Raw genomic sequence first — 23,571 nt, 5'->3', positions numbered from 1 at the left:
AATGATCAATAAAGCTCGGGGAATTGAGCGTCTGCAAAGACCATATGGCATAAAAATAGAACTACAAAGCTTTAATTACACCCTCAAACCGGTACGGCATCTTAATTAAATGTTCAAGAAGACTTACTCGCCGCTTCGCTGTTCCAGCAGTCTCGTTTCTCAATGAACCATCGATATCCTTTCAAGGTCCAGGTATGATCCATTCGTCCACGTCTCAACATAACATCTAAATGACGTCCTAATAGCATGTATTTTGCAAATATCAACCGATGTCTTATTGACGTTCATTCTACTTTAGAATTAGACTCTTTGTGGCGTCGTAGAGATGTACGGGCTTCGTCATATCGCGTTGCTGCATAAGTTTTCAGTGCGGAAAACGACCATCAAATGCGTGGCCGTTCATGAATATAGACAAGCCCCAATCGCCTTCCCACAACCGAACATTCGGAGAAATCAAATGTCAAATCCTGATAAACTGAATCGGAAATTGCACAAAACCATCGGCCATTTGCGTACTCGATTCGAAACGGCAGCATCCGATTCCGTTAATCGCACTATACTATCGTATACTCGCACACCTCTAGGAAATGGCGCTATCTTCCTGGTTGTTTATTCATGTGACACTAATTCGCCCTATTCTGAGAAAGTTATGACCGTATACTGAAGTCGTCCGCTCACAAATGTACTCTGCGGAAAAGAGGAGGCGGAGGGTTGTCCGAACCAAGCGCAGAGAAATATCGCTGCAGTGGTTATCGTATGCTATACGACTGTTATCTGCGCAGTATTTTTCAGCGCTTAAGAATCGCGCTATGTACTTCAGAGCTGTTTTTTTTTTTTTTCTCTCTATAAGCGGCACTTTGGTAGCAACAGGGTATCGAAAGCTAAAGCGACATCCATGTAATCTAAGATTACACTGCGGGCAAATTTTCCCGATAACATCCGTTATACACAGTTCATTTCAATTGGGCACGCCTTTCTTTCTTTCTTTTTTTGCCCGTCAAGCAACTAATTTCAAATTAAAGTCGTGTCATTGTATGATACGCTTGCAAGAGAATTTTCATGGAAATGCTACATTATTGTGTGACGAAGATGGGCACAAATTAGGGCTCTGATTTATTGTGTCCATGTTAACATGTTCCGAGATCCCCATAACGTGAGACTTGGGCGCAGGAGAACACAAATAACGATTTTTTTTTCTCCGACCTTTTTCTTGAAAAACTGGAGTCGCGCACAGATGCCGGCTTCACAAGTGCGTGAAAAACATTTCAGCGGTCATCGGCTTCGTTGAGGAAATAAAAAGTGCTTTCCGTTTCCCTTTCCTCATATAAAATCCCACCAGCAAAACACTGCATGGAATACATACAATGAGCCGTACTAGGACAGCAATTAACAAGACGCACGTGGGCGTCCTCTGACGCTACCGAAACTCACCGATCGCATACAGGAGCAGATGACGGGTCGGACCCATGCTGCCTCCACGCTCCCTTTCACAACACACAGCCGTAGTCGGAGTCCGGCCAAAGCACACTCCAGTGGTCAGCGTATTCCGTTTGAGATGTCGATTATTCACCACAACGACGTTGCACTGCTGCCTTGCAAACCAAACGACGAGCCACCGACAACGCGCACACAAATCATCGCGCCGCGCGGACCGACGCGAGGCTTACGCACCTACACAACGCACAACCCAGCACAAAATGCGCGCTGCTCGCAGAAGCCAGCCAGCCGCGAGCGAGCCAAGCCAGCGAAACCAGCGACGCTCACAGGAACGCGCAAAAATCAACGCAAAACTCACCCGCCGGAAGTGAGGTCACATTTTGTGACGTCATAAAAACGGAAGCTACAAAGGACGCGCGCTTTTATTTTTTTTTCTCCGTCTTCTCCTCTGTCGTCTGCTCTCGCGTTTCGACTCGCGTTCCGTTGGCATGACGCACACGCCGCTTCACGGCGGCTTTCGCGACTTCGAAACCGTTTTTCTGAATTTTTCAACCGCTGCTTTCGCCTGCGCCGCGGGCATCGTATTCCCTTGCGCACAGAGATTACAGAAAAGCTACTCCGATCAAATTTCGCGGCAGTGCCAGATCTTTGTGGAGCTGTGCGTAGTCCCTTGAAAAATGAGCCCGCTTACAGGGCAAAAGCTGAAGCAGTTTTGCACTAGACATTTGTGATTAATTGCAAACAGATTCTAGTTTCGCAAAATAAGAGAGAAGCTAAAATGCCAAACGGCGTAAGTAATAGGCTTTAGCTAGATTTAGGTATCTGCTTTTCACTTTCTTTTGGGAAATGACGTGTGACACCAACGAACGGGCATAAATGAGCGCTTCGGCAGCGTGAGAAGTGACGTCTTCGGGAACCATACTGAAAGGCGGGGAAAGTGCATCTGTATGTCACGCCACAATATGACAGCACGTCAATGCCTGCGAAACTGTGGTAAAATATTTTACCGCAGGTTGCATGTGCAATTAAAATGCGTTGATGAAAAAGCAGTCACTGTACATGTGATTAAAAACATATCGATTAAGTATGGCTGAGTAACAAGTTCGTGATATTCAGAAAAATACTTTATACCTTGGTTGTATATTGAAAAGCGTGTGGGTTAATTCTTCGAAACTAAATTGTCAAGACTTAAAACATCTACGACAAAAAGAAAGACAAAGTCGCATGAAAAGCGCCTTTAGTACATTTACGATGCAGCTGCTCTTCCTTGGCTTCTCTATCTCTAGTTTTTAGTCTGAAACTGTTTAAAGTACAGAATTTCGTCACGTATTAGAACTACATCTATATACCACAACCCATCGGCATGCACAACCATCTGTTCTAGCTCACTTTGTCTTATATGTAGCAGACGGTTCAGTGCCTTGTCGTTACGCGGATTTTCAAATTTAACATTTCTCACATGGACTCAGGACAACTGTTGATGCGACCGAAGGTGCTGTTCCTTTTGGCTGGCAGAGACTTGCACGTCTGTCCTTGTGCATGTGCTATGTGTACTTCAATCATGGTGCACAATACAATTACGTTGCCGACGGCTTACGATGACTGTGTTCAGTCTACCTTGGCATGCATCACATGGTCCTCCACCAGAGTGTTTTCTCCACTTCTGTCATCTCCTGGAACGACTCTACCCTAGAAGCGATGGTGGGCAATGTGGACAAGGTCGTCGCGTGATTCGGTGTCGGACGCACCGACGCAACCTGAACCGTCGAGGCACTGTCGAACTGTTCTGGAACGAAGAGCTCACGGGATGACCGCACTATTCTCGACCACAGCGATTTAAGTGCGGGTCGCTCATCATGATCCGTCCGACCGGCCCCGCGCGCCAAGTGGAACTGGCTGCATCGCGTCCTCCCCAGGATAGCCTGCTCAAGCAAAGGCTGCAGCACGAGCCTTTCGGCGTCAGGGTCGCTTGCGTCGCATGACTTGGCGGCTGTTATGTCCTGCTTCGGAGACACGTCTCCGCCATGTCCCTCCAGACGGCTATAATGACACACCTCATCTCCGTCGTCGACGAAAGGGTATCCGCTGCGTGTACGGCGGACGTTGTACGCGATTAGGAGCACTGCAAAAAGACCGGCGGTTCCGAAAGCTGCGCAATACGTCCAGGTTTCGTGGCGTGGGACGAATTTGCTCCCATCGCTGGGTTTCAGCAGTCCGGAAAATCCCGTACCGGGGCCAATGATTTTCTCGCCGATTTCGGAGACTGCGCCTGTAGCCGCTGAGCTATTCTTCTCCTTCAGGATACTCTCGAAGGGTTGTCGCAGCCCCTCGCGCTGCCTTGCGTACTGTGCCTTGATGCCCGGTAGGAAAAGGTCTTCGCGCCAGTCGTCGGCGCCCCCGGTCGTACTGGCTCCATCAGAAAGGATTGCTGTGCACAAGGCCACCAGTAGGTACAATGAGAGGCACTCCCGCATGGGGGATACTGTGGTTCTCGACGCCCGCCCACATGAAGCGCCAATCCACGCGTGGACTCTGCGATACACGCCGACGAAGCCGCCTAGCGCGCTGGTCGCCAGGAAATGGGACAAGCAGTAATCTCAGATGATGATGACGATAATGATGACTTTAATACACTTGTGGCACATACCCAGGGACAGATTCATAGCGGCCTTAAAACGAGTTCGGACAAATTTTGCATGTAGACGCGCAAGGTACAGCTACAGTAAAACAATCGCACCACAATTTGCGTGAGGCGTTTCATATTAAGAAAGCTACGGCCGATTACAGAAGTTACCCTATTCCATAGCCATGCTTTTTCTCCTCGTCTCGTTCGCCGAGTGATCGGGGCTGAGCTCCGCCTTCACTGGCTCTACGTCAGGCTGGGACGTTGTGTCGTCTACTTCCGGTTGTCTTCAAGCCAGCGCGTGAAGCCTCTCGAACCTCTCCCTTTGCCAGCCACCTGGCAGTCGATCCCAAGCGAGAGCTATCGAAGCAGCGTTCTGTCGCGAGCATTTTGTCGCAGGCCTGATCGGTCTGCACGGTCCAGCTATGGTGGAGCAGAGCTTATAACCAGTAAAACAAAGAGTTACTATTGCTGTAACCAAGTGTAAAGCATTTTAAACATTTAGAAAAACAACGTTTTCACGGTCACGCTCCTGCCAGAAATTTACACCAGCAGCAAAGTACACCACAATTGGATACTGTTATATTATTTCGGTGTTTGGTTGAACTCTAGCTAGTGCCACTATGAGTGGCTGCAATACCGTGCAGACTCCGCTCATCCCGTAAAACGCCCAGGCCCAGTCCTCTTGCGCTTGCGTTTACCCGAATACCGGACAGGCAAAGCACTATGTGGTACACAGTAATCCTTCAGCGTGAAATGACAGCCGCAAACGCGTAGATGCTGGTGCCGATCGGATACTGGCAACCATGCAACGCTGCAGCCACTCCGCTAGCATGTTTGCCTTGCAGAGGGATGCGATGTCGCAGCTTGACATGTCGCCGATTTCTACGTTTGCAACCAACAACACAAGGGCGAACCATGGTGCTCGCAAAAGACACATCGAGACCAACACAGACCGCGCAGCTCGCGTCAACAAGGAGCACGTTGTAACACAAGCACACTACTACACACGACGCTTACTGTGTGCCGGAAGTGCTTGAGTGTAGTGATAAATTCTCCTTGTGCCTTCTCTTTCTGTTACTTTCTTATTTATGGAAACAAATTAAGTAACATTCCAACTATTACGAACAGAATTTGTTCTCCGCAGAATTGCACTGGCGTCAGATGGTCACCTCACGTCACTTGATCATGGGCTACTGAAAACTCAGTGGAATGGTGTGCTGCGATTGGTAGCGATGTACATTTTTAAAACCCTATAATAATTTACACGCTTTACAGGGAACGCTTAAATGCATCACTTAATGATAACGATCCAACACAACGCGACGGTGGATAATAGATTTGGCACTGTTTGGCGCGGAAAATGATGTATGAAATGACGATATCTCGTTTACAGACAACTCTAAAGCCTCCCCATCAAATTGTAAACACCTTTGTTTGCAGTGAAACGAAAACAAACAACGAATAACAATTGTTAAGTCACCGTTGCCACCGGCGCCGATCTTAAAATTGAAACGTACACATGGCTGCTGTTCATCTACGTCACCACATGCCTGACGACTTACGGTTGACTATGCTCTCCCGTACGACACCCACTCAGCAACCGCAAGCGTTGCTGCTGTTGCGCGTCGTACAAACTGTAGAAGCTGTGGCTGTGTTTTAACCTGTTTGCAAGATGATTCCTTGGTTGTTCCTTTTTCTAGCAGGCGTACCGACTTGTAAGTAAAGTTGCTATCGCTGCGGTGCTTAATTTGTTGAGCCATGGCTTCCGGTAAAGCTTGGTCAAAAGTCGGGGTGCGGCTGTCTGCACTCCCCTTAACGTACCTCCGAAGTTGTCAAACTTCCGCTCTCAACGATCGGTGTTTTCTGCATTTCTAGTTCGAAAGTTATTTATGCATGCGCACGATGAACAGCGTTACTCTAACTTGTACCGTGGGAATAGCGGTCGCCAGTGTCACGCATGACTTTCGTGACTCTGAAACTCCGATTGATGACACGATCCTTGCTTGTCTTATTGCAGGCTTTGCTTTGGAATGCTACGTGTGTACGAGTCAAGACAAAAATAACGAAAAATGCACCGAGACCATCAAAACGTGCGATCCCTCTGAAACGCGCTGCCTTACCGAAGTTCGCTGGGGAAGTGAGTATAAAAAGAAATTATACACTGCCAATAGCAGTTCGCGCTTCTGTTGCTAGATTTTCCACCTAGTTATATCGACTGTTGTTCAGAGTGTGGTTTACCATCCCGGCATAAGTACCGCTGTCAAACTCGCCTTTGGGCGCGTCATGTATACGCAATCTCCACAGTTTTAGGCTTGAAAAATACGAAGCCCGTTATTGGACTTTGTTTAGCCGAGTGTCTTCAGTCACATATTAAATTTGACGTTGTCACTGTGGGAAATGCATCTGATATGAGATGCTAACGAGCTCTGGCGTGAACATTGAACTGACACAAATCAGTCCTTTGTGAATGGACAATGGTAACATCAGCTGAGTGTTTAAAGCCAAACACTGGTGCTCATAGCCATAGGAAACTAACACCAAAAGTGATGGACCACCCATCTCTACAAACTGATCTTCACTGAATGTAGTGATGAGGCTTAGCCAGTTCTTTGTCTCAATGCAGCGTGAAAGTAGCAGAGCTTTAATTTATTTCGAGAAGTAGGCAAAAAAACCACTGTGGACATATAGAAGGTTTTCGGCTTTTAAAAGAGGGGGCACAAGTTTGTCATCTACTGTTTACATGCTGCATGATTGGATTGCTGTTGTCATGATATCAACTTAGTTTTCTTGGCAAGTGAAGTGGGTAGGTGAGACAGACTGTGCATATGTAGGTGCTAGTTTAAGATGACTGTATGTTTTCATTAGATGAACACTTACCTGAATCCCACTGTCTTGTCACTTTTTTTCTTTTGTACACACTGTCGGTTATTGAGCCATTGTGTTTGCACCACTTCATTTAGGCACTGTATATAAGGTAAATGTTCATTTTGTTCATTTGGTAGTCCAGCGTTGTCCCCACTCATCTACAGTAAACTTACAAAGTCAGCAGGACAGAGTCATGGTAGGGTGGGACTTGCACACCAATAGTGCTGAAACTCCCAACACTATACTTGAACACGTCCGTGCTTGATAGTGGAGATACGACAGTAGAGAAATTCTTACACATGTGCGCTACTGCCTTGCCTGTCAGCTATTATCAGGTGGTATGGCTATTATCACGCCACCATGTTGTGGATCAGTTATCTTTGCAGTGCCCTTTGCCTCTCCAGGTTAATATGAGGAACTGTAAACTGTCACCATGCATGCTTCATTGTGTGGTTCCATATGGACTTTGTACTTTGTGCTAAATGGAGCTTCACCCTCTGCATTTCAAGTAATCCTGACTAAAATGCATCCACTGTAGTCAGTACCATGAAGCACTTCAAATAAAGTGATACTTCAGATAAACCAATTTCATTATAACGATGGCTTACTGTATTATCAACTTAGTCACATGTTTGTTGCCACTAGTTTCGCAGAACCTGATCCTGGTCATAACACTGACACGAAAGCAAACAAGCCTCTGACGAAGGACAAAAAGAATGCAAACTAAATAGATCAGCCTCTAATTAGTGCTAAGCTTTTACATCTCTAAATTTAAAAGGTGGATTAACGAGCCCATGGCAGCACCTTTTAAAAATTGTGTATAAAGTGTTTGCGTTTGGCATTAAGGTAGCAATATCTCAGAAACTACCTCGAAACAAAAGTTTTTAACTGTGCCGTGTATGAATGCAATTAATAGACAGCTATAGTGGAGCATTCAAGGTCCACTCCGCTCAGACCGACACATTTTAACGATCTGCACATAGCTACTCAGCAGAATGCTAGTGGGAACACTAATGCACATGGGCACAACGCTCATATCAGCAGCTGAACGTAGAATGCTGCCCACGTTCCACTAGGGACCCAATTGAGTGGAGCTTGAGGGTGTGTCTGCTTGGTTTCTTTGTCGCTTCACGGCTAAGCTAAGAGTGTGTAGCTCACATCTCTTTGAGACGCGCTTGTTGAATAAGCGAAACCATTACAGTTCGTGCATCCACTGGTGCACATAAAATGTGAGTGGAGAGGAGCATGCATAGCATAAGCAATGCTCTGCTAAAACTGTGCATTGTCAATTAACTATTTCTCCTGTAATGTTTTCGCTGCCTTCCTCTCTTCTTTGTCCCTGGTGCACTTTAAGCTGCGCTGACAGCTGCACTTGAAGCTGCACTTGCTCCAGCGATCATCATGCTGTAATGGTTTCAGGGCTGTTGTATCATTTCTCACCGCATTCCTCGCCACCAAATGACACCTCCGCCACATCAGTGATGAAATTTTCTCAAGTGTATTTCACCAGGCCTTGCTGCTAACAAATTTTACTTAAGTGAAATTACTGTCAAGGAGTGTGGTGGCCGACACACCACACACTTGACACCTCAGCCTATTTTGATAGAATTTCACGATGCTTGCAAAATTTTCACAGATGCAAGAGACGTGAGACTATGAAAACACACAGGATAGGGGAAGGCAAAGCTGGTGATGAATACATTGCTTGCTCCGGAGCAGATAGCCATCACTTGAGACCAGAAATGTAAAATTCAAAGCTGAAGTTCTTTATTTTTGTGTGTGTTTGTTAGAGTTCTCGACTCTCGTCTGAACCTCTTGTGCCATCAGTAGCATAGGTATGCACCCCCAAACAACACTGTCAAAAGATGCAGACACTGACTGTGGCAACAAGGACACCTTAAGATGTAAGCTTCTGCAACAAATTCATGCAAGTGCTGCTGTCATTGGTAGCAGCATGAGGCGCTACTATGTGAATGCAAATGAGATGTAAAATGAGACGCTTTTCTTTTTGTCTTCTTTTCTCTTGAATTTCGAGGTTGAATAAATTTTGTTTGCACATGCAGACTTTTTTTTTCTTGTGTGTGTGTGTGTGTCTGTGATGAATACAGAACCATACGAGGAAGCCTTTGAAGTGAAATGATCTACTGCCAAAATTACAACTTTAAGCAAGGTAACTCTGTGGGAGTTATGTATCAGTGAAGATTTCACAATTCTATAAAGACATTTATTCCTCCAGTTCTGCAGAAAATACTGTCAGTAAGGGGCTTGATGAGTCCCTGTGTGACCCCTGTCAAATTGAAAAATTGCAGGATGGATGGATGGATGTTATGAGCGTCCCCTTTGGAACGGGGCGGTGGGTTGCGCCACCAAGCTCTTGCTACTATGCTGCCTAATATCCTACCTAGGTTAACCAATAAAAAAAAAAAAACCCTATGAACTACCACGTCCCAATTTTCTGATCCCCTATTGCGAACTGTGGTTCTCTACGTCTCCGTCTTTTGTCGTTTCCCTACTTTTCTTCCACCAATCCTCCAATAGCCTCTTACTAATGTCTATTGCGGACCTGTTTGCTTTACCACTGCTCCCGCTGAACCCAAGGGCTTCAAGGAGGCCAGTGGTGCCTAAATCGACCGCTGGGTAGACGTCTTCACATTCAAATAAAATATGCTCCGTCGTTTCCCTAGCTTTACCGCAGCAAGCACATGCTTCTTCTTCCTTCTTATATCTCGCTTTATAGGTGCGTGCTCTAAGGCATCCCGATCTCGCTTCGAAAAGTAATGAGCTTCCCTTTGAGTTATCATAAATGGTTTCTTTCCTGATTTCGTATTTTACTCTTAAGTAGTTACTCATGGCAGGTTTCTTTTCCATTGCCGCCACCCATGAGATTAATTCAGCCTCTCTGGCTTTCCGCTTGACCTTCTTTGTTGCTGTGTTGCCCACCCCACAGGCCGCATACTTGCTGGTAAGCTTCCTAGTTCTTTTCCTCCACTGTGAATCAATGTTTTGCCTGTACAGATACCTGAACACTCTCCCAGCCCATTTACTTTCTTCCATATTCCTCAGCCGTTCTTCATACTCAATTTTACTGCGAGCTTCCCTCAATTCAAAACTAGTCCAGCCCATATCCCCCTGCACAGCTTCATTTGTAGTCTTCCCGTGAGCGCCCAATGCGAGGCAACCCACTGACCTTTGGTTCCCGTCGAGTCCTGATTGTACCCCTGATTTAAAGCAAACAACCGCATTTCCAAAAGTAAGTCCTGGAACCATTACCCCTTTCCACATACCTCGGAAAACCTCGTACCTATTGTATCCCCATAGCGCTCTGTGCTTCATTATGGCTGCATTTCTCTTCCCCTTGACTGTTATGGTTTTTTCCTGTGTTTCCATATATCCATTGCCTTCGTTTATCCATGTACCAAGGTATTTATATTCTGTTACCCGAGGTATTTCTTCGCCCTGTATTTCCACTGTCTGTTCACTGTTTTCATTGAATACCATAACACCTGATTTTCTAACACTAAATTTCAAACCTAAATTGTTGCCTTCCTGTCCACAGATATTTGTCAGATGTTGCAAATCACTTTGCTTGTTAGCGAGCAACACAATGTCGTCCGCGTAAAATAAGCCTGGGAGTTGCTGCTCCATTACTGTACCCGCCTGTTTGTATGAGAGATTAAACCCGATATTACTTCTTTCTAGCGCCCTCTCCATCCTCACCATGTACATCATAAACAGCAGCGGGGAAAAAGGGCACCCCTGCCTCAGTCCCTTGTTGATATGAACTTTCTCCGCGCTTCTCATCCCTTCCCATTCAACACAAACGGTTTTAATTTTTTTTTTTAATGATCCTTCCGCAGGTACACCTTACTGGGCTCCATCTGGCGAGAAGCAGTACTACATCAGCAAGCACTGTTCCACTGAGGAACACTGTATCAATCAGACTGTGCTGTATCGAGAGCGCTGTGATCGCATCTGGTACAATGACTGGGAATGCGTGGAATGCTGTACTGGTGACCGCTGCAACTATTATGTAACGGTATGGCTGCTTTATTTTGTACTGTAGAACCTGTTAACCCTTTCCATACCAGCTCTTTTTCGGAAAACCACGAAAATTTGATGAATTCTTTTATGAATCATTCATTCTGAGCAGCTTTCATTATCGAAATATGAGCAGTTCTCTTGTTATTTTCTATTGTCTTTTACTGTGAATTGATTTTTTATGTTATGTTGAGTTGCAGATAGGCAAGGCTACAGAAACAGTGCAATATTTAGTGGAAACGAATTCAAACATGCTTTTGTTGCTCATATTCTTCATGAGATATGTTATAGCTGGTGCGGCATGGAAAATAAACTGCAGAGGTGTGGCGGCAAAGGGTATTGTGGAGCCACATCCGGCGTGAGAGAGGTTGCCAGGGGCTTTAAGTTTTCATCGTCGTTGTTAGTTGTACGAAGTTGAAGCTCCAAACATGGTGCACTAAGACTTCTTGTCTAATTGTTTATGCTAGGTGAATAAATGTCCCAAAACACATTTCAACATTGAAGAAGGCAGCCGTTGTCACTGCAACCTGCTCATTATGTGCCACCATGCAGTCGGGCTGTGCAGTTGGACTGCTGCTTCGTTGCCGCCAGCTGCAAGCTCAAAAAATCTGTTTTCGAGGAAGCTGGTGCCATTTGCATAACTAACTTCTAAACAATGAACTTGTATTCTATTTAATAGCAGAGGATTCAAATCAATATGACGAGAGAACTGCCACTCATCAGTGGCGCTCTATAGGCGAAAGGAAAACCTTGGACGAGTGAAACTCATCACTCACATATTTTGGACAAAATACCTGAACAAGAGAGATATGTCCTTGGTGTGGAAAGGGTTAATGAAGTATGCTGTGCTATAATATGTAATCATATAAAAGGTGTTCCTTTTTATGTGCAACACTTTCTTTTAGAAAAACTCATATCTAGGCCCCAGCAATATATGCAGATACATTTCATGGCTAGGTGAACATTAGCAGCGAGAAAAATATTGATGATAACCTAAATAATTACCTAAAATGTGCTAACTAACTTATTAATTATATACTTTAGAGCAATTGTTGTAATCATGAAATTTAAGCAGAGGAGCAGTGAAGTCATCTCTGTTCAGAAGAAATCGTAAGTCTGGCGCCACTTTTGGGATTTCCGTCTGCAAAATCGCCTAAAGGATGCATTGTGCTCCAGTTAAGATTGTCGTGAGCTGTTAGAGCCATGCTTCTGGGAAACTGTTTACTGGAATGCCAATGTATTTCATAGCATATTTTAAGGTTGCAACAAGAACAACACACAACACTTCATAACACCCATGAAAACAAGAGGATAACTACAAGCTGCAATAAAAGAAGACTGGTATGATCAGGCAGTGCCCAAACAAAGGAACATAATGTACTCTGGCTGGTAGCACTGGCTATCTAGAGCTTTTGGTAGCACAATGTTTCTTCCTGCATGCCTCTATCACTGCCAGTAAGCGCCCACAGCGGTAGCACAGTGGCTGTGGTATTGCGCTGCTGAGCTCCAGGTCGCGGGTTTGACCTCGACCATAGCAGCCGCATTCCAGTGTAGGCAAAATGCAAAAGCACTTGTGTGCTTAGATTTAGGTGCATGTTAAAGAAATCCACATGATCAAAAATAGTGTGTAGTCCCTGATTACAGTGTGCCTCATAATCAGATTGTGGTGTTTGCACATAAAACCCGAGAATTTAATTTTCCAGTACGCAGGCAACGGCCACAGACGTAAGCAAGTGCAGTGACTGGTTTGCAACTTTTTGAGGCATAAAAATTGAAAAAATTAAAGGAGCAATGTTTCTGTGTGTGAAATTGTGCCTCAAGCTTATCGGGATTGCCACCATCACACCAGCTGCTGACCAAAGCGATTATTCTACAATCACCAGCACATGGCAGTGCTCATGGGCACGTACGATCCAGTGGCTACAGTGTTGGCAAAGGACTCTTCGTATAACGTTACGCACATTCCAAAGAAAGTGTGGCGATCATGGCTTCATAATGAAACATTGGAATTTCTCAGTGGGAAGGCTGCTGCGGAAGGCACTGCAGTGGGAAGGCACTGTAGGAAGTGTGTAGTGTGCGCACTGTACATGCGCACACTGCACACACTGCCAAGGGTAGCCTGTAAGCATGTGTCGACAGTATCCAAGTTTGTCAAGAAGTACTTTGTTGCATTTTGCACATGCATCTTTGTGCTCATATGTTGTGGAGTTTATTAAACCTAACTTTGTTTTATGTGTCGCCCTTTTCTGCTTATGAAGGGCTTGCAAACCCTTCTGTGATGCCAAGTCACTTCAAACTTGGGGGGAAAACTGCATCTGAAGAATAGAAAATGTTTCAACAAGCCTTTGGGGACAAATGTATTAGCAATGAATAATATAGTCATTTCAAAATGCAAAGGCTGATGAAGATTGCCAAAGTGGGTGACATTCCACTTCAACAACATTTCCATTAATGCAGCTCATGAGTTGGTTCTCCTTAATCGCCGTTTGTCTATCACAGAGACTGCTGAATATGTAGGCATCGGCTTAGATTGTTCTGAGGTAATTCTGACGCGATAACTGAACATGCATCGCATCACCACTAAATTCGGGCCCTATGTGTTTGCTGAGAACGAGAAAGTGAACTGTGTTAACATCAGTCAAGAATGACTGTTGTGTCAGTGCTGATGTAAACTTATTGAAAACAATTGAAATAGAAAACAGAACCTGGGTCTACAGCTATGACATCGAAACCAAGACTCAATCGTCATTGTGGGTGCGACAAGGATCGCCCGACTGAAGAAAGCTTGGACAAGTCGATCCAGCATGGAGATAATGTTGGTGGCTTTCTTTGATTGACAATAGATTTCACTTGGCCAAGGAGTTCTATATTTAGCATTTTGAAGGGTCTGAGGGAAGCCATGAGCCAGAAGAGGTCTCAGCTATGGATAAACCAAAGTTGGATGTTGCACCATGACAACGCACCAGCTCACTTCTTGTGTTTTGTGCACAATTTTCTGTCGGTAAACAAATGACTGTTGTGCACCAGCTACTCTACCATAAATTGTAGTCTGCTTGATAGGACACCATTTCAGCACATTTCGTGAGATCAAGAAGAATGCAGAGGAGTTGGTCATTATGCCCAAAAAGTGTAAGGCAAAGGGAACTACTTTGAAGGCAACAAAATTTAGCAAGTCGCATCTACCAAAATAATGTTCTCATTGCAATAGAGCCATCCCCTTCCTTAAAATAAAGGCTTTATTCATTCATTGCAATAGTACTGCCTTTTTTTTTTTTTGTCACTTATTGTGCTACTTTGGATAACTCACCTAGACCAGAGAAGGTAGCACAAAATGCATAACGAAATCAAAGTTACTATATGATCATCAGTAGGGCTGCTTTGCTGCTTGCAGAAGCTCGGCAGACAGAGAAGATTCTGACGTAAAGACACTATGAACAGTTTCACCTTTTTGAAGAAGACCATGAAAATCCATTAATATGGGCCTTTGCCTGTCGAAATTATCCCATTATTTTGGCGTTTAGGTCGGCGAGGCCATGATGGACAGCAGAGAGACTGCGACATTAACCCTTCCCGTGATGGTGTAGCCACTTGTACATCCCACTGCACCAGAAATGTTTTTGGGCTTATTATGTCAAGGCACAGAGGAAGTGTAGAAGAATGGAAAATCAAGCAAGTTGGGATGTATCCATTGTAGCAGCACACACGAAAGACACACAGCAAAAAGGGAAGGAATTCAAGATGAGCATTGATGACACAGCTGAAGAAACGTGATGCGAACTAGAAACAGGCAATCACAAAGGGACCACAATGCGATTTGCTAAAAAAGCAATGAGACAGCCGTGTGTTGTTTGTGGAGGCGCTGAGAGACGGTGTTGAAAATTGCCAGTTAGATATACATGTGCTATTTCATAAAACTTAGATTGAATTGAACTCTGAATTTTCCATGGACTCTATTCAATGCATTTCTTATACTTAATAAATTGTTCGGATAACAAGATTTGCAATTTCTAATGCACAGAAGGGTTACAAAATGTGAGTTGTCTAAAACAATGGTAAGATACATCAATTTTGCCTTGTGTGCCGCATTTTGCCTGCAGGCTGTCGTCTACTTCACGGGCCAAGATTGAGATTTACATCATTGGTGGCACTGTTTTCTGTACTGTCCAGCATTATTCACAGCTGTACGGTGCCAGCAGTGGTGAAATAAGTTAATGTTCACATTGCATGTGATGAACCTTTCACAAGAGTCCTTGGGCTATTCACAAAAGTGGTTGGTTATTGTAGGAAATTACTGCATGAATGGAAGAAAGGAACACACATACTGTCATGCTGTTTCCAAGTGTCTTCTTGTGTAGTGTCCCATTTTTCCATTTGTGCAGTAATTTCTTGTGATAATCGTGAATCAACTAGGTTCTAAAGATACTGTACTGAAGTAGCTGGAAGTGATAACAGCCTACAGGGACTTTGAGTGCACCCAGCATTTTATCAGTGTTGTTTCTCTGATCTAAATTAGTTTGCACATTCCTTTGTGAGAATTAGTTTAAACTTTGAGTCACATAGCCATGTTAAACATAGTTTTGCAGTGGACTGATAGCCATTGCGTCCAGTCAGAAATTGTCTTCTGCCCTATACTGTATTCGTGGGCCATGTTCACATTAAAACTCATGGTTTTGTAGAATTATAAATACGGTCTTTATTATGACAATGAAAACCAGTGTCATGCCCTGCATGATGTGTAGTGGAAGCACAATACACCGGGATGTTCTGCATGTAGAATCAAATGAGTAACGTCATGTAGAGTCTGTACTACAGTCTGGTATTCACAACATGAGCACCACAGAGTCACTTTTTGCTGTTTTTTTTTTTCTTGGTTGCAGCTCGGTGCAGGTCTCTCAAGGCCATCAGCATGGACCTGCATAGTTGCCGCTGCTGTTGCTCTCCTGGCCTCCTACGCCAAGGCATCATGATGTGGTGTCTTCTGCCTTCCTCACGGTTGTCATTGTCCCTCACATATCGTCGCACTCAAGCTTTTGGTATGTGAGGGCGTTTTGTGAGGGTATCCACCTTGCTCCACTTTGCACGGTTCATCATATTTAGCAATACTGATTCTCAGGAGTGGTTTCCACGATGCTCTTCAGCTGTATGGAAAGAATTGTTGTACAGTGAAAATTCATGCAAATTGTGCAATGCAATGCAAATTGTGCAATGTGCAAATTGTTGTGCAGTGAAAATCTGCATAAGGATTCATGCCAGGGCGACACGCAGGAGTTCAGTTATTTTGGTTAATAGTAGTTACAGTTGTTAATGGTCTGTTGCCTATCAGAGAGTCTGGTTTTCAGTATTCTTTTAAGGTTAATCTATTTTAGAAAGCATGCCGTGAAGCTCACAATAGGTACCTGCAGTGAAGGTTCCTATGCTGACAGCAGCACTGTAATATTACGCTAGTTAGTAGTGAAGGCAGCTTTTAGTAGGATGCTCACTCTTTCATGGCACCAACTACTGTTGCTAAACTAGGCACATGATGTTGCTAAACTAGGCACATGACTGTCCAGTTTCAGCTAAAGGTATGACTGGGCTTGAAATTTTTTAGAACATGAGATTGTTGAAAGAGTGTGCAGTCTTGCTGCACAGCATGTATTGAGAAGATGGTGTGTTGTTCTACTACTACTGTACAGACTGCTCGTTTGGGTTCCAAGGGTATGCATGTAAAATGTGGGTGGTGCTATAGACATTTGATTGAAATATTGGCTTTCGAGTCTGGCTTCACCTGAAAAATATTTTTCACAGTTCTGTTCTCTTGACCTTTGTGGTCAGCAATGCAAGTGTGCGTTCCAGCGCTGAGGCATGTTCAATCAGCAGTGTCTGTGCCAGGCTGAGTGTACCATGCATACAAGTGATGAACCAGATGCGTGCTCAGATTGCTTAGAATGTGGTCTGATTTTTTATTGAAGCCCAAGCGGTTGGTGTCTGCTGCTTGGTATGCGACACCGCCATTTTCACGGTTTTTAGCCCAGCGGACCTTCCAGCATATTGTCTGGTAAATAAATTTGAATTTGAAGCGTTGACAATGCCATTGGACGTGTTGAGGCAATAAAGAAAGCTTACACGAATTTACAGTAATACAGTGGACTTCCATTAATTCGACTCTGGCTAATTCGATTTCTTGGTTAAGCCGAGTTCGGTTGATTGATTCGATCATGACTAAAGGTTCCGACTGGTGCTCATGCATTTCTGTAGGCCCAAACTTTTGTTGTTCAGATCCTAAAATTGGCCTTCGTAGGATAATTAGAATTTGGCCAGCCAGCACATACGCAGCTTGACCCCTATGGTGATGCCAACAGTGACCCCTTTAGCGGCAGCATGTCTCAGCAGAGTTTAGGGGACAGTGAATGCGTTGACAACACAACACTCAAAATCTCCCTTTGTAAACGTCTGTTCTTGGCCTGCCCTAGGATATACTTAAGCAATAACTGTAGCTCACAGTGTCTGATTACAGCAGAACCTCGATCATACATTTTAGAAAAAAAATCACGAGAAGAAACATACTAACTGGGAAAACACACAATACAAGGTGATTAAAAAATTTGTCAGACTCAACTGTAGTTGACATCTACGTAATGCGAAGCATTGCGCATGTCATTGCAGCACGAGAAGCTGATGTGCGCTGAGCTGGTGGGGTCCAAGCGACCCGAGACATGCATTCATGTTTTTAAGGTGATAGCGTTGAGGGCCCCATGTCACTCAATATCCACTGTCGGTGTCCGATGTCATTTCGTGAAAAATCATTCTGAACCACAACTACGCAGGCCCTCCGCATGGCGCAGAGACGTTAGTGAACTAACTGAATTCCTCAAAGTAAAATGCGTAAAATCGTAAAGTACGACCTAAACACAACCTATAGACATGATAGTGTAGTAGTTTAATTTGAATATACCAGAAAACATAATTCTGTCCCGCACTAACTCAAACACAAATTCCTTTACCTGTGTTTCTACTATTCATAGAGCGGCATGGCCCGCTCAGTTCCTCGCAACAACACCATAGCGCTCACCTCTGCGCATTTACAAGAAAGCTGCATGACAAGCAGTCAGGGGTCTTTGAATGCTATCGTGTTCCACTCTTAAAGGCGAAGCTTAAGCATCCTTTAAATTTTTGTGGCTACAGCAAGCTTATGTTTGCACTCGTTGAAGTCAAAATGAGTCAGCAGCTACTTCAGGCATTAAGTTTTGGTGTCAGTTTTGATGTGCTCATTTGGTGCGCGATAGGAAATGCTGACGCGCGGCACAAGATATCAACACCTGTTAAGCTGGTGAAGCCCAAACGGTTGGTTGTCGTTTTTTAACATGAGAGCGTTAAGGACCCATGTCGCAGAAAATTCGGCGCCCCGTGTCCAGCGTCAGCCGTCTTTCCGTGAAATGTCATTCCGAACCACGCGTACCCAACCACTCTTCTACCACCAAAGTTCCTCATACCTTGTCCTTCATTCCTTACAAAGTTATTCCTCGGAATTTTGAGAATGACAGCCACAAACAAACGTAATGGGAAAAAAAAACACCGACAGTGCATACTTTTAATGTTAGATCTTCTCAGACTGAAATATTAAAAGTGCGAAACAGTAACAGGAGATCGGCCACTCAAGAGGCTGCATTTCTACCAGAAAGCTCGCCTTCGTGCATAGCATTCGCCACCAGCATTTCCCAATAAACATTATGGCTACATAACCCGCAGTTGCGGGGAGGCGTGAAAAGCAGTCAAGGATCTTTTAATGCTATCACATTCCACTCTTAAAGGCAAAGCTTAAGCGTCCTCCAAATTTTTATTGTGTAGCATTTCCGAAACAAAATTGACCTGGTGGTCTTCGCCAAAATGGGATGCCACCATACTGAAACATGATCCTCACTTTGCGCTGCCGGCTGCAGTGCATTTGGGTTACCGTCTTTTAAAAGCGTGCAGTATGCTTTCAATGGCACTATGCCGCGCGTGCTGACACAAGTGAAGATGCTTATTCCAATAGGATTGGTGGCAATAGCCGAAGATGCGTGGTACGCGATGACCAGCGAGAATATTTGTCAGTACCAGGATAGGAAACTGAGTGCACACCGGCATTTTCACATTGCACGTACTGGCGAGTATTGTGGGAAAGCTACTGTGGGGTGTGGCTACTGCTCTTGATTGGGCGCGCCTCGCTCCTTTTGTTGTTTGCATGGGATCTAGCAGCCGGAAAATGTATTGTACGACTGCAATTTGTAGGTGTAGTGAACATTAGTGCCAAAAGATCGTGTTTCTGGGAATGTTTAAACCGGCAAGAAAGTAGCAAAACTGTAATATGATTTCTGTGTCCTCAATGGTGAATATTGGCACTGGGAAATCGTTTGAAATAGGATCGTATTAACGAGGTTGTACTATACGGTATTTACCCAATTCTAACGTGCGGCTTTTTAATATTTTTTTTTCAAGAAAATTGGGCCAAAAATTGCCAGCAAAGTACAATTGTATATGAAACTGAAACCTCCTTCACGGCGTTCGTATGCTTTATTTACCGCATAACATATGTTTACCGCTGTGTAGCTGAATTTAAAAACATGCGGTGAAGCTGACTTTAGGAAATCGGCCACCATTGTGCAGTATATTATGCTTAATGAGAGCAGCATTCTGGGCAAGTTGGTAATCCATTACTCAAGTATTATTTCACAACAAAAAAAGACATCGACGTAAGAGAAGGCACACCTTGCACTTGTGTCTTCTTCAAAAGAGACACATCCGTGTCTCTTTTGTTGCGCAATACTACTTGAGTAACATATTAGACTCTTCCCCATTTTGTTTGGCTAAAAAATTGGGTGCACATTAAATTTCTACTTTTCTTTAGGAGATTTAATGTAATTTCTGTTCTTTTACTTTGGTCACATAGAAAGTAGACGCACGTTATATTCGAGAGCGTGTGTGAGAGTCGGGCAAAAACTGCCAAATGTATCGGCGGTGCGTTTTCATGTTTTTCTGCCTCTTGTTTAATTTGACCCATTTGATAACGGAAGTTGACCGTAATACCCTTGTCATTCTAGTATGGCAGCCTTGCAGTGCACACTTCTGAATGATTTGATTTGTTCTTAGAAACATGTAATGTGCAAATCAAGATATCTGAGGTCAAGAAGATGGGACATACATGAACTTGCAAGTACGTATGTATACTGTCAAACCTGTGTGTAACAAATGTGGATATAATGAATTATTGACTGTAATGAAGTAAACAAGTTTGATTGGTCGTGCTTTATTTCAATGGAGTATTCTCCTCTTATAACAAAACGGAAAATAGTCGTGCTTGTTAAACATGACATGGCAGTGGCAAAATTGTGCTTATTTGCGTGAACAGATGCCTTGTCTGCTGGTTTTCATCATACAATAAAGTCATAGTCCTGACGAGCTGCTGTTGCATGGTGGAGCAGCCTTCAATGCTCCCTTTGCCTCTCAAGGTTGATATGGAGGAAACAAAGGGCTGTGCTGCACCGATTGGTTTCGTTCAGATTTCCCACTTCGTGCCTTGTACTATGCTGAGTCTGGTACCACTCCATTTATAATAATCTAGTCTAAATTGCATGTATGGCAGTCAGAACCATGAAAACTTTGTATAAAGTGAATTCTTTATAACAAGGTAACAAAGATTTCTTTATAACAAGTGAGAACGACGACGAGAGAGACAAACCTTGTTTCGGTGCTCGTAAACTTGAATCTCGTAAATATCTCGTAAATCTCGAATCGAACAAATATCCTAAACTTGAAAACGCCACTGCTCAGAAGAGCAAGTGAAGTATCAAGAAGTGTAAATGCTTGTGCCAGTAATGAAACTTACTTGCAACATTCAGTGGTAAGTCCTTTGTTTCACTGTCTCTGGCTTGTTCTTGCCATGCACTGCACATTGAGCTGCTCTTTGTCCTGTATAAGGCACCAGAAACTCTGTGGACAGAAGCGCGCAGGAAATACTTGCCTTCCACTTATGCACATGCTCGAGACACATCTTTATGCTGGAGGTGAAGCATTGCCCTGCATATTTGCTGCCGTTGCCATTCAGCACAAAACATTGAGGAAACATTCCAGATATTGGTAGTAGTGAAAGGTTGTGCAGAAGACTATAATGCTCATTACAAGAATTCACATTTATGAAAACTGAGAAACTGTACAGTTATGCTGCAATGGCAGTTGGACATATTCTGCTGACTTGTTGATCAGCTGTTGTGCTAGAATTTCAAAAACTTATGCTTGCATGGAAAAAATTTAACTGCAATATTTATCTGTAGTAAACTTCCATATTCATATTTTCTGTTTTAAATTCACGAATTGAGGTCACTAATTGGGTGCTTGGGAAAGTCACCTGTTTTGCATGTCACTCTGCCAGCACTGGTAGTTTGCAGTAGTAAAAACAGAACTGCTCAGCTACTGCTTAGGGCTTGGTAGTGTTCGCTAGATTTTTGTAAGGTACCGTTTCTTTAACTGCATCTTGCTGAAGAGTACTATGGTTCTACAAGGGGACATTTATAATCTACAGAAACTTTCATTTTTCACAACACTTCTTGTGAGCTAAGCCACAATATTCAGAAGTACTTTAAAACTGGGTCGTTCTGGGTCTCTGCAGAGTATTCGATAGCTGTATTTTCTACCTTGATGTCTGTCATAACATAAGTTTATCATGTAAACTTGTCCTTTACATGTTTTTCATCTTCCCTCTGTTGTTATTGACCATATCATAAGAAGCCAATAAACAAAGACACCACGGATAACATAGGGTAAATTACTTGTACTTAATAATCGAATTAAAGAAAATGATAAATTAATGGAAATGAAAGTGGATGAAAAAACTTGCCGCAGGTGGGGAACAATCCCATGTCTTCGCATCACGTGTGCAATGCTATTATGTTAGCTTCTTATGATATGATTAATAAAAATCAGGCCCCTCGGTTAACCCACTTTCCTCTCTGTTGTTATTGTCACTCATCTTGTTCCCCTTTCCTTTTCAACAAGTGCAGCGCTCTTTCTCAAAGTTATTACGTAGGCTTAACTTTATTGTGTAACTAGGTATAATGCAAGAAAACTTTGTTGCTCTTGCTATGGAGGAACCTACTGTTGAGTTCATACTGCCAATACGTTCTGACAGTGGAGAAGCATAGGTGTGATCCCAGATTGTGTGTCCTTACAGCTTGGAATGTTTTACCTAACTTTAAAAGTGTCTGCCATAAGCAGGAAATGCAGACTAAAATGGAACTGTTTCGAATTCTTTAGAACTTGCCCCTTTATGTGTGACTACTTACCAGCTACATACTTGTACAGTGCGAGATATTGGTCTTGAATTTTATTAGAGCTGTATAACCACTTTTGTGCTTTAGTGTATTCTTGAACAGCTTTCACCGAGTACAAGATATTCCCTATTGGCTTTCCTGCACCTATCATTAAAGAGGGAGGATAAGTTGCATTTCTTTGGCATAAGGATGGCTTTTGTTCAGTATACAACTGTGCACTAGTGATGTTTTTATCCTGATGAGCTCAGAACTGCCTGCCGACTGCACTGCATTCTTACAATTGTTTGTGTGCCTTTAAAGGACATAAATGTGTTATGCCTTTAAATGGCAAACACTCAGCTCTCCTTTCTTTTCATTTTTAAAATTAAGATATACCTTGCACAGGCTGCTTGTAATGTTATGAATAAACACATGGCTATATTCACTATGTTGAAACATTCCTGCCATAGTGTTTTGTTTGGCATAACTTGATAACATTCCACTAAGTACCATGACATTCACAACTTGCAATCATTGGTTTTGATTTTATAAGTGGAAGCAAAGTTAACTGAATTTTGTGTTTTATTAAAAAGCAGTGTTACAAATGAACAGACATGTTGGTGACCAGGTTGATATCCGTCCATTTTTTGTACATAAAGTATCTTTTGCATCTTTGCAGTCATATATATATATATATATATATATACTTTTACACAAGAAATATATATTTGTGGCTTTTCAGTAACTTTTCGAGTGTCTTCACTTTCTTGTGACATGTTTTTGAGTTCTTGTCCAAAATTTGGTTTATGTTGGATATTTTAGAGTGGCACAAGCTGCAAAGGTCTGGTTGCATAATGTGTATCACATGTTTATGTCCACGAAAGTGGGCTGCTTTGTACACACAATGATCTGTACAACAAAGTAAGATGTTGAGACATATTTTTGTGACTTGATGCCCTTATATGGTTTATCTCGTGTACAATAAATGAAGACACCTGTTTGAGAACATGACCTTGTTTAGTTATTTTTACTGCTAAGAACAAGCCACAGTGCTTTTCAATCAGCAGTACTTCTTATTTATAAATGTGACCATCTATTGTTCTGCATTACACTACCAGAGGGAATAGTTAACTTTATGCTTTTAAGTATAGGCTGGTGTATAATTTAGAACTGCCCTGAGACACTCTTATCCACAGTTAGCTGTGTTTAAATTATTCACATGATTTTGTCAGCTTTGGTGCAGTACATTTTTTGTTATGTCACAAAAGTATGAAAACAAGTGCTGGTTGGTGTCATAGACCACATTATAAAGGAGAATAAAAAAATTAATTGCTTAAAGGG

At 43.2% G+C, this 23,571-nt stretch overlaps 2 protein-coding genes across 7 annotated transcripts in view; one reads left to right on the top strand and one right to left on the bottom strand.

The window, feature by feature from the left end:
- Positions 1-4,084, bottom strand: part of LOC142571526 (uncharacterized) — a 541,018-nt gene extending 536,934 nt beyond the window's left edge. For 4 of the 5 annotated variants that reach the window (XR_012825896.1, XR_012825897.1, XR_012825899.1 and 1 more), the window contains exon 1: positions 1,432-4,084. Coding sequence is in view for 1 of the 5 variants with exons in the window: in XM_075679956.1 (XP_075536071.1) it covers positions 1,432-1,468 (37 nt within the window). In the remaining 4 variants the exon portion in view is untranslated. The remainder of the gene's footprint in view (positions 1-1,431) is intronic. The other variant, XM_075679956.1, reaches the window with a different exon arrangement.
- A 1,558-nt stretch (positions 4,085-5,642) lies between these two features.
- Positions 5,643-23,238, top strand: LOC142571525 (UPAR/Ly6 domain-containing protein cold-like). 2 transcript variants are annotated; one of them, XR_012825895.1, is made up of 5 exons: positions 5,643-5,778; positions 6,081-6,200; positions 10,786-10,964; positions 15,844-15,999; positions 20,026-23,238. XR_012825895.1 is itself a non-coding variant. In XM_075679955.1 (4 exons), exons 1-4 carry the CDS (start codon positions 5,736-5,738, stop codon positions 15,931-15,933), a joined length of 432 nt encoding a protein of 143 aa, XP_075536070.1. In that variant the 5' UTR covers positions 5,643-5,735; the 3' UTR covers positions 15,934-23,238. The 2 variants fall into 2 exon arrangements, 1 of the variants encoding a protein (XP_075536070.1); XM_075679955.1 differs by having other exon boundaries at positions 15,844-23,238.
- The last annotated feature ends 333 nt before the right edge of the window (positions 23,239-23,571 follow it).

This window comes from Dermacentor variabilis, chromosome 2 (assembly GCF_050947875.1).
Source record: "Dermacentor variabilis isolate Ectoservices chromosome 2, ASM5094787v1, whole genome shotgun sequence".
Classification (NCBI taxonomy): domain Eukaryota; kingdom Metazoa; phylum Arthropoda; class Arachnida; order Ixodida; family Ixodidae; genus Dermacentor; species Dermacentor variabilis.
The sequence above is the reverse complement of the archived record's forward strand: the minus strand, read 5'-3'. Positions and strand labels throughout refer to the sequence as shown.